The sequence below is a fragment of the Talpa europaea genome (assembly GCF_964194135.1).
Source record: "Talpa europaea genome assembly, chromosome: 7".
In the NCBI taxonomy this organism is placed as follows: domain Eukaryota; kingdom Metazoa; phylum Chordata; class Mammalia; order Eulipotyphla; family Talpidae; genus Talpa; species Talpa europaea.
Genome location: NC_140074.1, coordinates 82,234,736 through 82,246,961, shown reverse-complemented (window position 1 = coordinate 82,246,961; position 12,226 = coordinate 82,234,736). Strand labels below are relative to the sequence as shown.

The window sequence follows — 12,226 nt, the reverse complement described above, 5'->3', positions numbered from 1 at the left end:
AGTTACATGTGAAATAGAAGCAAACCTTAGGGATGGATAGATGAATAAATAACTTACGATCTTGATAGCTGAGACTAATGTGTTTTGAAATGTTTATGAAACCCAGTAATATAGTAATTTTTGCCTTAGTGGCAAATAATGAGCCCTGCTCCATTAATAATGATAAAAAACACAATTTCCTTAGAAGAAAGTATTATTTAATTACTTTTAGGCTAGACAGTACATTTGTCTAAGGGTTTAGGGCCTATGTAGTTGGCATGTATTTTACCGAATTTTCCCTCTGCATTTTGCAGACTTGTCAGTAAGACTGGCATAATCCACAGATGCTGCTAATGTTATAACCTATAATTTCACTTTCTTGTTACTTTTCCCCAGAGGATTTCTAAGACAATGTCAAATTTTTGGCACCCTCAGAGTGGCCTACTTTCTGTAATACTCAGTATATGTCTTTTTAAAAACAAGATACAAGTTTGTGGTAGATGAGCAAATATCTAAGCAATCAGCCTCTATTATGGGTGGTAAAAATACTAGCTCAGTGATTGGAAGGGAGTGAAACAGATTGCTGATTTCTAAAGATAATGCATTTTAAAATCATTTAGGGGACCTTTGCAAATAACCCTTTTTCTTCATGGTGACATTCACTGACATAGTAAGCATTTGGTTTTGTCAGGACAGAAAAGTGTTCAAAAGCCACTGTACTAGACAGCATAGAAAGGGAATTGCTTTAGTGAAGTTCAACAGTAAGTTTTCCATAAGCCTGGTCCTTAAAAGGAGAGGGGTGGGGGAAAAAGCACATTACCAGGTTGTTACTTTTCTTTCTCTCTCTGAATAGAAATATTCCCTAACATGGAAAGGAGTCTATCTTAATTTTAAAATTTCTTAGGAAGGAGCATAAAATCTTTTTTCTTATTCTTTCCCCGACTCTAGGAATGCTTGAAATAGATGTCTTCTTTTATGTCTTACAAATTAAATGCCTCATTTGTTGCTCACCCATTTCAGTTAGGCTGTCTTGCATTTTAATCTAACCTTGATTCAGGACTTCTTTTTGTGACTCCTGGCTATGACCATTTGTCACTAATTCATAAGATAGCTTATTTTCATAAGGAAATTACCGGTTTTCTTCTACTTGAAGTCCAGTGCATTTTGGTTTGGAGTGTTGAGATCTGCCCCACCCTAAACCCTAGACCCCTTGTCTGTTACATCGAGTTTATCACCTGGTTGTAGCACCAAAGAATCGCATCCCCCCTTTCACTTCTTCCTATCCTATTTCTTTCTCTCCCTCAGTAATGTTAGACCCTCATGATTTTATCCTGATCCAATTTTTAGTTTAGGTAAGTCAGATTCTAACTTTTAGTTTACAAAAAATGAATGCCCCTCTTCTGAACATAGGCTTTTATTTTTATAAATATTTAAATTTTTCAATTAATAGTCTACTAAATATATATTAAAACTATTTCTTTGCTTGTTTTTAAACTAAACTTTTTGTTTTAATACTTTTCTTAAATGCAAAAGAGACAAAGCCATTAAACTTTCCTTATTAAAATGCAAAGCCTAGTGTCTTCTAGCTTTTTGAAGAGCTTTTGTCCATTATATAAATCTGTAAAGTAGCCAAGAGTTCCTCAGAAGCAGGACATCATTTAGATTTAAAACAATTATGGCTTGTGTATAAAATAATGATGTGGTATAATCATTCATGGGGTGGCAACCACAATTTTACTGTATTGGCAAAATTCTCGGATGCCTCCAATGTTTCCTTCACCTTAAAGACTTTACCAAGACACCCTGGAACATCAAGTTATTAGATAATTTTAATTTTACTAAGTAGATGAAGTTCTTATGACTAGAAAGCCAAGTGACACAGTTATGAGGATAGACCTTTTATTTTTTCCCAGATGTTTGACAGTGTAAACATACATAAAATACATATTAAAGTTTAGATGCTTTATATTTTGAGCAATAAATTGAAGCTTTAAAAAGAAAACATTTCATTAAAAAAACTCATTAGTTTTACTTAAGACAATAAAATAGCAGCAAGTACCAAGACATTGTGCACTTCTTTTATTTAAGACAAGTTACTTCATTTACATCAGTGTCAGAAATGTAAGACTGGCTTTCTTGAATACTTAATATGGTTTTTGAATCACTGGTTAGATAGGGGCATATTTTCCCAACTATACATCAGGGAGGAGTTCTCTCATTAGTTTCAGAAAATGCAGACCCTCAGACAGCCAGCATGACCACAGCATTGAGCATTAAGAGCAATGAAGCATTTACTTTCCAAGCACTTGCCATAGAAGGTAAGGGAGTCTTTGCATTTGTGGTTGTTTCTTCCCTCCGTAAGTTGAGGGTTGTGCTTTGTTGAGGCATTTCAGAGAAATTATTTGGCATGCCACTAGTAATACTTAGGGTCATGGGTGTTGGGGATGATTTTGTTGAGCTGCTGAAGCTTGTGTTTGTAACCATTCCATCTTGGAGATGAATAGTTAGAGTTGCAGCTGCTGCTTCATGTGAACTGATCAATTCTGTGGCTGCATCTTCTGGATAGGGCACAAAAGCCTTATCAGTGCTAGTAAAGGTGGTATCTTTGCTTACAGTGGCACCGAACGTTGTTTCCTTTGTTCGATATTGTTTGGGTATTTTGGTCACTTTGGATTGGGTTACCATACTCAGAGAGTTAATGGTGTCCACTGTCTGCATCCCACTTACAGTGAACAAGCTTGAGGTAAATCCAGAAGGTGTAGGGTATATGTTATGTTCCTTCAAAGATGATATTTGGCTAGTACAGGGAGTGCCTATCACATGGACTTTTGTTTCCATCATCCATTTCAACAAGTAAGTAATGTTTTGTTTGTGGTCACATAACCACCTGTTATTGTAAAGGGTTATCTCTTGCAATTGATAGAGTTGATCAAAAGCTTGATCTGGAATGAATGTAAACTTATTGTTATGCAGGTAAAGATGCGTGAGATTTGTCAGATTTATTAATGTTCCTGGGAGGATTTGTGTCAAGGAATTGTTAGACAGGTCCACGATATGTAGTTTAGAGGGCATGTTGGTTGGAACTGTCCAAAGTTTGTTACTACTGAGGTTGAGAACCTCAAGACTTCTTAGTGTATTTTTAATGAGGACAACCTTTTCCAGCATATTCTTAGAAACATCCAAATATTTAAGGTTCCACTGATAAGCAGTATCAGATTTGTCAAGCAGTTTAATGTTGTTGTTAGCAGCAGACATGTTCCAGAGGGACCGAGGTAACTGAGCAGGCAGGCTTTCTAGCCTGTTGTTTGAAATGTCCAGGGTCCTCAGATTGGTGTATTGGGTTAACTGGTTATGCAGATCAGTAAAGTGATTATAAGACAGGTTTAAATGGATAATATTCTCTTGCAGTCCAGATGGTAACGCAGTCAAGTTTCTGCCTGAACAGTCCACATGCCTGTTCCTCTCTGTGCATATACATTGGAGAGGACAAATGCATAAAATACCAGGTGTGAGAAACAGAAGGATGAACAGGCTGGGAGACATTTTCAATATCTGACATTCCATCAAAGCCTGGAAACAAACAGATACACCCTTCTTTTAATATGCAAATACAATTTAGGCATCTGCATGGGTCAGTTAGCATTAGACAAAAATTTTCAATAAACCTCGTTGTTGTTGAGTCCTTTTATAATTGTTCCAGTGATTAAACTAACAAAGCTCTCCTTCATTTATAGTCCAAATGCTTAATCCTTCAATTGGGGCTGTGTGGTAGAGAGACTTTCTTCCCCCACTCCACTCTTGACTGCATTTCCCCCTTTATTTTTCCCTTCTTTTACAATATTCTTTTTTTATTTTCCCGGAGGCTTATTATTATACAATGGCATTTCTACAAATGAGGAGTCAAAGTCCTAGCTATTACTATTTTGGATAACATCCTTTCTTACTCAGATGGGAAAAAATGGCTGTCGTGTCTCTGTTTTGATTTTTTTTTCTGATCTCTGCAGTAATGTAATAGTCAATGTGCATTTGGAGGGGGAGATTTTATTTAGATATTAAAGCAATCTTTTGGAATTTCATCTTTTTTTTAAAATAAATATATCTTTGTGAAATATTTTAAGGCAGTTGGAAAATCCAGACCAACACCATATCTTTAAACATCACATTTTATAAAGTAATTTCATTTTCTGTATATTCCAGTTCAATTCTAAAGGAAAATGATTTGTATATTTACAAGGTGAATGAATATTAAAAAAATATTCCTCAACTGACACTGCAGCAAATTTCTGGTGCATGCACTTGCTATTGAATATATATTCAGTCCTAATGCTGACTTTTTCTTTAAATTAAAAAAAAAAAAGACAAAAATTCCGAAGTCAATCTTTTACTGATTGAAATAACCGCTTACCATAGTGTCGTCTTCAGTATCAGCATCTCATTTTCTCCGGGAAACTTGGCTTAAATGTCCCCTTGTTCTGAAGAGTAGGAGCAGCTTCTGGCTGTGGGCTGTGCTTGCCTGCTCAGCTGCATTGTGTTGCTGTGAGCCGAAGCTCTGCAACCACCTGATCAGTACCACATAGGAGGACTGCAGAGCTGTCATTGGTGCTGACTCAAATTTATTACAAGAGGTGCACACGCAACAAAATGGACCTAACATTTTTTTAAAAAATTTATAGCCATTGAGCATACCTATATTTTCTCAGATTTCCTATAGGATGGAATACCTCATGCACGATAAACCTGGCCCTTACTTATTTTTATGTATTTGCCTGAGTTTAGGTTCCACATTTTAACATTTGCCTCATTAAAAATTTGTGGTTCTTCATTTTACATGCTGAAAATGAATTTGATCTTCCTTGTAGATGATTCTAAGATAACAGTTTAACTGTTTTTTTTTTGTTCTTTTCAAAATGTACAACTGCTATGTTACTGCTTAAAAATAATATAATACAATCTGTTTAATTTTTATTACTCCTCCTGACATGGTGAATATATTTTTCAAATATATCAACCACTTAAATCTTCCTGTTTTAGAAAGAATAGACGTCCTTAAGTGTCAACGTCTTCTTCTTTCTGAAACAGAGGTTCATTTTACCCAAGCTACATACAAGTGAGGGTACATTTTTATTTATTTATTTTTTTAAAGATTTATTTATTTATGCATACAAGAGCTGGGGTGTAGGCCAGAGGTGCAGGAGGCTGGGGGGCGGGCATAGTATGTGTGAAACAATTTACCAGAGACTGAGTGGAGAGCAGAACAGGCAGATTGACTGAAATACACTGCTGAAGGGAGCAGCGGGCAAGACAGGATAGGTCTGCTGCGCCATGTGGGTAGTTCCTTGGCCTGGAATCCAACTCATGCTGCAGTGGCTGCTGATAGCTTGATAGTGCTGAGACTTAACCCCTTGCGTCACCAGGGAGGCCTCTGAGGGTCCATTTTTAAATGAGCACCTTTGACTTTTAATTATCAGTTCTTGTGGTAAAGTAAACATGTTTTATTTTTAGCCTTTACTTACAGGATTTTTTTTTTTACTTCGTGAAGCTTACTTCGGTGAGTCTTTATAAGTATTATCTTCTCTCTATGAAAAACCATTTAATGTTGAGTTTCAAAAACAATAGCACCAATTTCAGGTGGTTTCTTCAGAATGTTTTACTCTTTATCTTACTGCGGAAACAATTTATCATTTTAAAATCATATGAAATAATGTAAAAGGGAAAACTTTCTTCATGACTTATAAAATAAGATGAGATTTTTGATAGTTTCTGCTCTAATCTTTCATGAACATCATGATCATGTGAATAGCCTGTTAAAACTCAAATTGAATTTCCAGAATAGTCCATTTATCTTAGAAAAGAAAGTAAAATAATAGCATTTGCATTACCAAGTTGCTATTTAAAAGCCATCTGTATATAGTGGAACATTATTTGACCATAAAAAAAATAAAATCTTACCATTTTTGATAACATTGATGGGCCTTGAAGGCATTATCCTAAGTGAAATAGATCAAAGAAAGACAAATACTATATAATCCATTTATACTACGCAGACTCTTAAAACAAAAACAAAAGGAAAAACCAAGCTCATAGGTACAAATTCACATAGAACAGACTGGTGGTTGCCAGAGGTGGGATTTGGGGAACAAGCAAAATCTATGCTGTCAAAGGCTATAAATTTCCAGTTATTAAAAAAATGTCATGGGGTTGTAACATATATTAGAATTTCTTATTACAAGAAAAGAATCTTTGCATGGTATGTAATGGTACCATATATATGATACATGCTAATGGTGTTAGCTAGGCTTATTGTGGTGATCATTTTGTAGTGTATACAAATACTGACTGTTATATACCTAAACTATAATCTTATATGTCAGTTATGCCTAAATAAAAATAACAAAACCAGAAGTTTTTAGCACATTACTTGTAAGAAAACCATGTCATGTCTAATTATTAAATCCTTTGTCTTCCTGTAAATTACATTTGCTATTATTTTATACCAAATAGAATTTATTGTATTATAATTTGAAGTTTGTTGGGGGGAGGGGGAGGACAAAATTTAAGAGTCACCTTTTGTATAAAATTATTATTCCTTGAAAAGTATCTATATTTTGAAAGTCTGCAGTATTAAAATGCATTATTAATTAGATAATTCATTCCCACTTTACTTTTATCTTGGATTCTTAATAAGAGTCTTTCTATGGATTCAAACCAGTCATCAGTCTTAGTGCTTAACAAGTAATGTGTTAAAAATATACAACATTCATCAATACTGTTTTGGAAATGGGGACATGATTGCTTTGATAGTTAAATTTCTTGCTTTAGCTTATGTGTATACTGTTAACACTTAAAGGGATGTGACGGAGGGTCTGTTTACCAAATACATCTCTCCTTTTAATTTTAGGAAGTCTCATTACATCAGTGTGGAAGAATTATCCAGTTCCATTACATTTAGCAGAAATTTTGTTGGAATGAATGTCACTTCATTAACTAGTGGATCCAAATTAATTTGGGTTTAAACTGTATTGAGGTTATAGTTTCGGCTACATATAATACAAAACTCCAACATAATAGTAATGGTAGTTTTTCTCATTTGAAGTTTGGGGACATACATACCTAATTACTTCCTATTTGTCAAATTTTTTTGGTGAAATTCTCATAAAGAAAAAGGGGATAGTTAAATATATTCAAATTGTAACAATCTGTCCATATGCTTTTGGAAACTCATGAAATAAAGTAATAGTACATTATTATTACTCAAAAACAAAAGGATGTTTTGTAGGCTTAAGTATTCCTTACATATTGAATATTATTCAGACACAATTCATTTTTCAGACAAATGCCAGGTTAGAAGTTAGAGCTATTATATTCTAAACATTAAATTCATTTACATATTCTTTTGTGAAGCACTGTCCTAGGATCTATTACCCCAACATCATGACAGGTATAATAAATACCTGCCAGAGAACAACAATCCCATCTTAACAGTTTGAAGACCTACTTAATCTTTATTTCTTAAACTGGTAACATTTATTGTGCTTATTTGTAAGTAAAAATATTATGTTCTCTGTTTTTGTTAGTATAGTATGCTGTTCAGGCTGAATTTCGTGCTGAATACAGCTAAGAGTACTAACTAAAGTAGTCTAAAATCATAAAGAACTGACAGGATAGAAATGATCAGACCAAAAATCCAAGTGGATCAATCCTGTCTTCCCTCTTCCCACCTCCATTTGCCCCATGCCACTGGCTTTTTACCAAAATCTGTCATTTACTCTCTGGAATGTCCTTTGTCTGAATTTATCTGTTTGCTTCCTTGTAATGATTTAATTTGTTCCTCTATGCCTCATAATTCCCATAAATGGTTCCTAACAGCATTAACAAAGTTGCTTATTTGTATCATCCTTACAGTAGCTTCAAAATAATACCAGTATAACTACAGACAATTGGATTACAGACTACTGAATAAAGATTAAGATTTCTTTGCAGCTCTGTTTGTTCTTAAGATATATTTTAGGGCCTCCCTGGTGGTGCAAGGGGTTAAGCACCGCACTATGAAGCAATTCACAGCCTCTGCAGCATGAGTTCGATCCCTGGCTGGCCGATGAGAAACCTACATGGCAAGGCAGACCTCTCCTGTCTCACCCGCTGCAACCCTCAGCAGTGTATTTCAGTCAGTCTGCCTGTTTCTGTTCCCCACTCTTTGTCTGGTGGATCCTCTCATCCCCCGCATCTCGGCCTGTCCCCCAGCTCTTGTATGCATAAATAAATAAATCTCTAAAAAAAAAAAAGATATGTTTTACTAAGGATGTGTAATCAATTCTGTATTTTAGTGCAACTTGAAATCATTTTTCTCTACATTTTTATATCATCAACTTTATATCAAGTTAGGTTCATATGTTTCAGTTATCAGTTTTTAGAAATTGCTAAAATCAAAACATTTAACAAGGTGGATCTAGAGAAATCTTATTTGTCCCCTCCACTCTATCCATTTCCACCTCCTGTTGGTGACTACTTTAATTAGTTTTATTGGTGACTATTTTAATTAGCTTTTGGTTGTGTCTGAACAATATTTCTTTTTGCAAACATATGGAAATAACATATATAGTATGTGTTCTTCTCCATTCTTATATAAAAAGTTGCAAACTTTGTATACTGTTCAATTTTTTTTTTAAAGATTTACTTTTTATTTAGTTATGCATACAAGAGGTGGGGTATAAACCAGAGATGTGGGGCTGGCGGCAGGGTGTGACAGGATTCACCAGACAGGGTAGGAAGCAGAACAGGCAGATGTACTGAAATACACTGCTGAGGGGAGCAGCGGGTGAGACAGAGGATGTCTGCTGCTCTTTGTGGGTTAGCTCCCTGGCCTGGAATCAAACTCATGTTGCAGTAGCTGCTGCTAGCTTGATAGCGCTGACTTTAACCCCTGTGCCACCAGGGAGGCTCCCCCCCCCCTTTATTTTAAAGGTTTATTTTTATTTATGCATAGAAGAACTGGGGTGTAGGCCAGAGGTGTGGGAGGGTGAGAGGATTCACCAGAGACAGTGGGAAGCAGGACAGGCGGAGGCCCTGTTCTTTTTTTCTTAATAATAAATCTTGACAATCAATCCATACTAGTATATTCAGATCTTTCTTGATGCATAGTGCTGTTTTGGGGGGTATAATTTATTTATTCAACCAGTCTCCCATTGATGGACATCTGGTTTGTTCCCAGAGTCTTATACCCTTGCACCTTTCATATTTTCTCCATTGAATCTTTGAATAAGATTTCTAACGATAGGATTCCTGGGAAAAGGGTAAATGTATTTGGAATTTTTCTGTATGTTACCAATTTCCTTCTCATAGACTACCATAGTGCAGTCCTAACTAGCAGTGTGTTAGGATGTGCCATTCTGTACAGCCTCACCACAGGCTTTGTGTTGAACTTTTGGATTTATGTCAGCCTGGTAGACAGTAATTTTTTATTGTGATTTTTAAATCCATCTCACTTTTATGAGAAGGAATGTTTGTTTTTAAATATGTTTTTAAGGGCCATTTACATTTTTCTTACTGAGGCTCTTTTTTGCATGTTTGACCAAATTTTCCATTGTGTTGTGGATCTCCCCCTTTCTATATTTAGGAGTTTTTAAAAATTTAGAGATATGGGCCATTTATCTTGGCTAATTTTAGTTGCAGAATTTTTTCCAGTTTACCATTGCCTTTTGACATTATTTTGATAGAGTATTTTAAGGTTTGTGTTTGTTTTTTTACATTCAAAAGTTTTACATAATTGGGTTTTCCTTTTCTTTATTGCTTCTTTTATTGCTTCTAGATTTTGAGCCTCAGCTATAATTTTTTTTCACTTCCAGATTATAAAGGAATTTGTTCATATTTTCTTCTTTTGTATAATTTCATGTTTCATGTTTAGATCTCTGGTCTTCTTGGTGAAGTACAGACTCAATTTCATCTTTCCCAAATATCTATCCAATTCTCACAATGCCTTTTTCCACTTACTTGCTATTTGAGTCTGTTTCTGGACTTTTTCATTTTGTTCCATTGATATGCCTATAATCATATACTAGTATCACAGTGTTTTAATTATAAGCTCCCAATTATTTTGCTACTTTGTGATCAAAACTAGATAATAACAACAATTAGAGGTCACCCTTATCTAATTCATTGTGTTCTCCACCAATACCAAATGAAGTACATGTGTGATACATGAATGCTGTGGTGTATGAGAAGGTGCTTTTAGGCTCTATATTTGTAAAAAAAGAAAAAACAAAACAAAACAAAAAACAGAGTGTTGAATGAGTAGTCAGGGAACAAGCTCATATTTTTTGAAGCCCTTCTAGGTAAGTCTCTCTCTCTGGGCCTATTTTCTTAGCAATTAACAAACAAAAGTTGGCAGATGGTCTTCGGGGTTGTTTCTGCTTCTGTTTAATTCTAGTCTGGTAAGAGCACCACTGGAATACGGTATATAGTTCATTCTGCCTTTTATTACCCTCTGTCCTTTTGCCATATTCCTGAAATAAACTTTCTTTTCTGACTCTTGGTTCTTTTATCCTTTCTGTAGGCTTTTCTTGGTTCTAACATTTTTTTCTCTGTTGTATTTCTTTTATTAACTTGTGTTTCTAACTGCTGATTAGGCAAGATTGCTACTGTTTGGGTACTATGCTTCCACTAACCTTAGCAGGGACAAAATTGCACATGGTAAATGGCAATTATTTTTCCTCCCTGGCAGAGAATTTCTTCAAAAAAACTAAAACTAAAACCAGCTACTTATAGTAGTCTGTTCTTTTGTATAAAGAGCAGGAGAAAAACTTTGCCTATTATGTTTGAAGAAATCAGGAAAGACTATAGTCATTGGTTCCTGATTTATCCACAAGAGTTGGTATTTCTCAATACTAATCATTCAAGAGGTCAGGAGACATGGTGATGAAAAAGAACAACAAATGTGTGGAAAGAGCCCCTTAGGCAGCTCTCTTCATGTAAAATGAGAAAGGCTATATATTTATTTAAAAAAGATTTGTTTTATTTACTTTATGCATACAAGAGCTGGGGTATAGGCCAGGGCAGCTGCAGGGTAGGGAGATGGGGAAGGGGGAGTGAGAAGATTCACCAGAGGCAATGTGGGGAAATACACTGCTGAGGGGAGCAACGGGTGAGACAGGAGAGATTGCTGTGTCTTGTGGGTTAGCTCCCAGGCCAGGGATCAAACTCATGCTGCAGTGGCATGAGATTTTAACCCCTGTGCCACCAGGGAGGCCCCCCAAGGCTATATAATTCAACTTCCATCAAAGTCCTGACCAAATACAAAACATACCTTGTTTCCCCTAACTAGGATATTTAAAATGCAAAAAAATAAGAATAATAAGAAATTATGACTGTTGCTAGGTAAATTAACCTTGGAAATGCTATGTTTGAAAAATCACATGAAGCTTTCTCATGTAGAAGATAGAAGAGATCTGATATGACAGCATCATGCCTTTTCAGAAAAATATAAGTAACCCAAGGCAGTGTTTTTTTCAGGTAAAAAGTTTTAATAATCCATAAAAGAGATAGCTTAAAAGACAAAGAAAAACACACATAAAATTTCAGTGTCCAAAAAACTTGCTAGTTTTTTGTAAAGGTGAAACTTTTTTACCTTTTGAACACCAGTGCTACAAATAAATACTATATATTTCGTTCTGAAAATCCCAGGAGTATGAGAGATTCTTCAAGAGTAAGTTACCAGTAGGCCACCGCATCTCATTCTAGATGACTGTTTCCCCCAGGGGCTAGGGTGGTAAGGGGAAAGAACACGTGGTTATAATAGGGCAGTGGTGCTTGTAGGGCAAGACTGACATCTTCACAAGGGTAGGCTGATTGACATTTTCCTCCTTGATTTTGACGAAGGTTGAGGCCATTCCTACTTTGATAACTCAGATTTATCACTTGTCAGGTAATGGATAAAAGATGAAATTTTGCATAAGGAAGGTGGTTTAAGAGTTTAAATGAACAAGTCATCATAAAATATGAGTTTAGTGAAAGTCGAGAACCATCTGTATTTACATGTAGTCTGTTTTTCCTGAAAAAAAAAAATCCAAATTTGAAATGAAATTGTCTTTTTTCCTTCATAATTTTTCATTTTGTGTGTCTGCTTAAGGCATATTTAAAAAAAAAAACTTTTTAAAGAGTCTAATTTTAAAATTTCTGCCCTCCCATAAGAGAGGAAAATGTTTGCATTTTATGATGCATACTCATGTTAGTTTTTTGCTTTTTTTTTTTTTTA

General features: G+C 35.2%; 2 protein-coding genes across 5 annotated transcripts in view; one reads left to right on the top strand and one right to left on the bottom strand.

The window, feature by feature from the left end:
• NF1 (neurofibromin 1) overlaps positions 1-12,226 on the top strand; it is a gene marked incomplete at both ends in the record, with an annotated part of 273,922 nt that overhangs the window by 189,138 nt on the left and 72,558 nt on the right. The window lies entirely within an intron of this gene.
• Positions 2,221-3,543, bottom strand: OMG (oligodendrocyte myelin glycoprotein; the record flags this gene model as incomplete). The annotated part of the gene is made up of 1 exon (XM_084237184.1): positions 2,221-3,543. One exon carries the CDS (start codon positions 3,541-3,543, stop codon positions 2,221-2,223), a length of 1,323 nt encoding a protein of 440 aa, XP_084093310.1.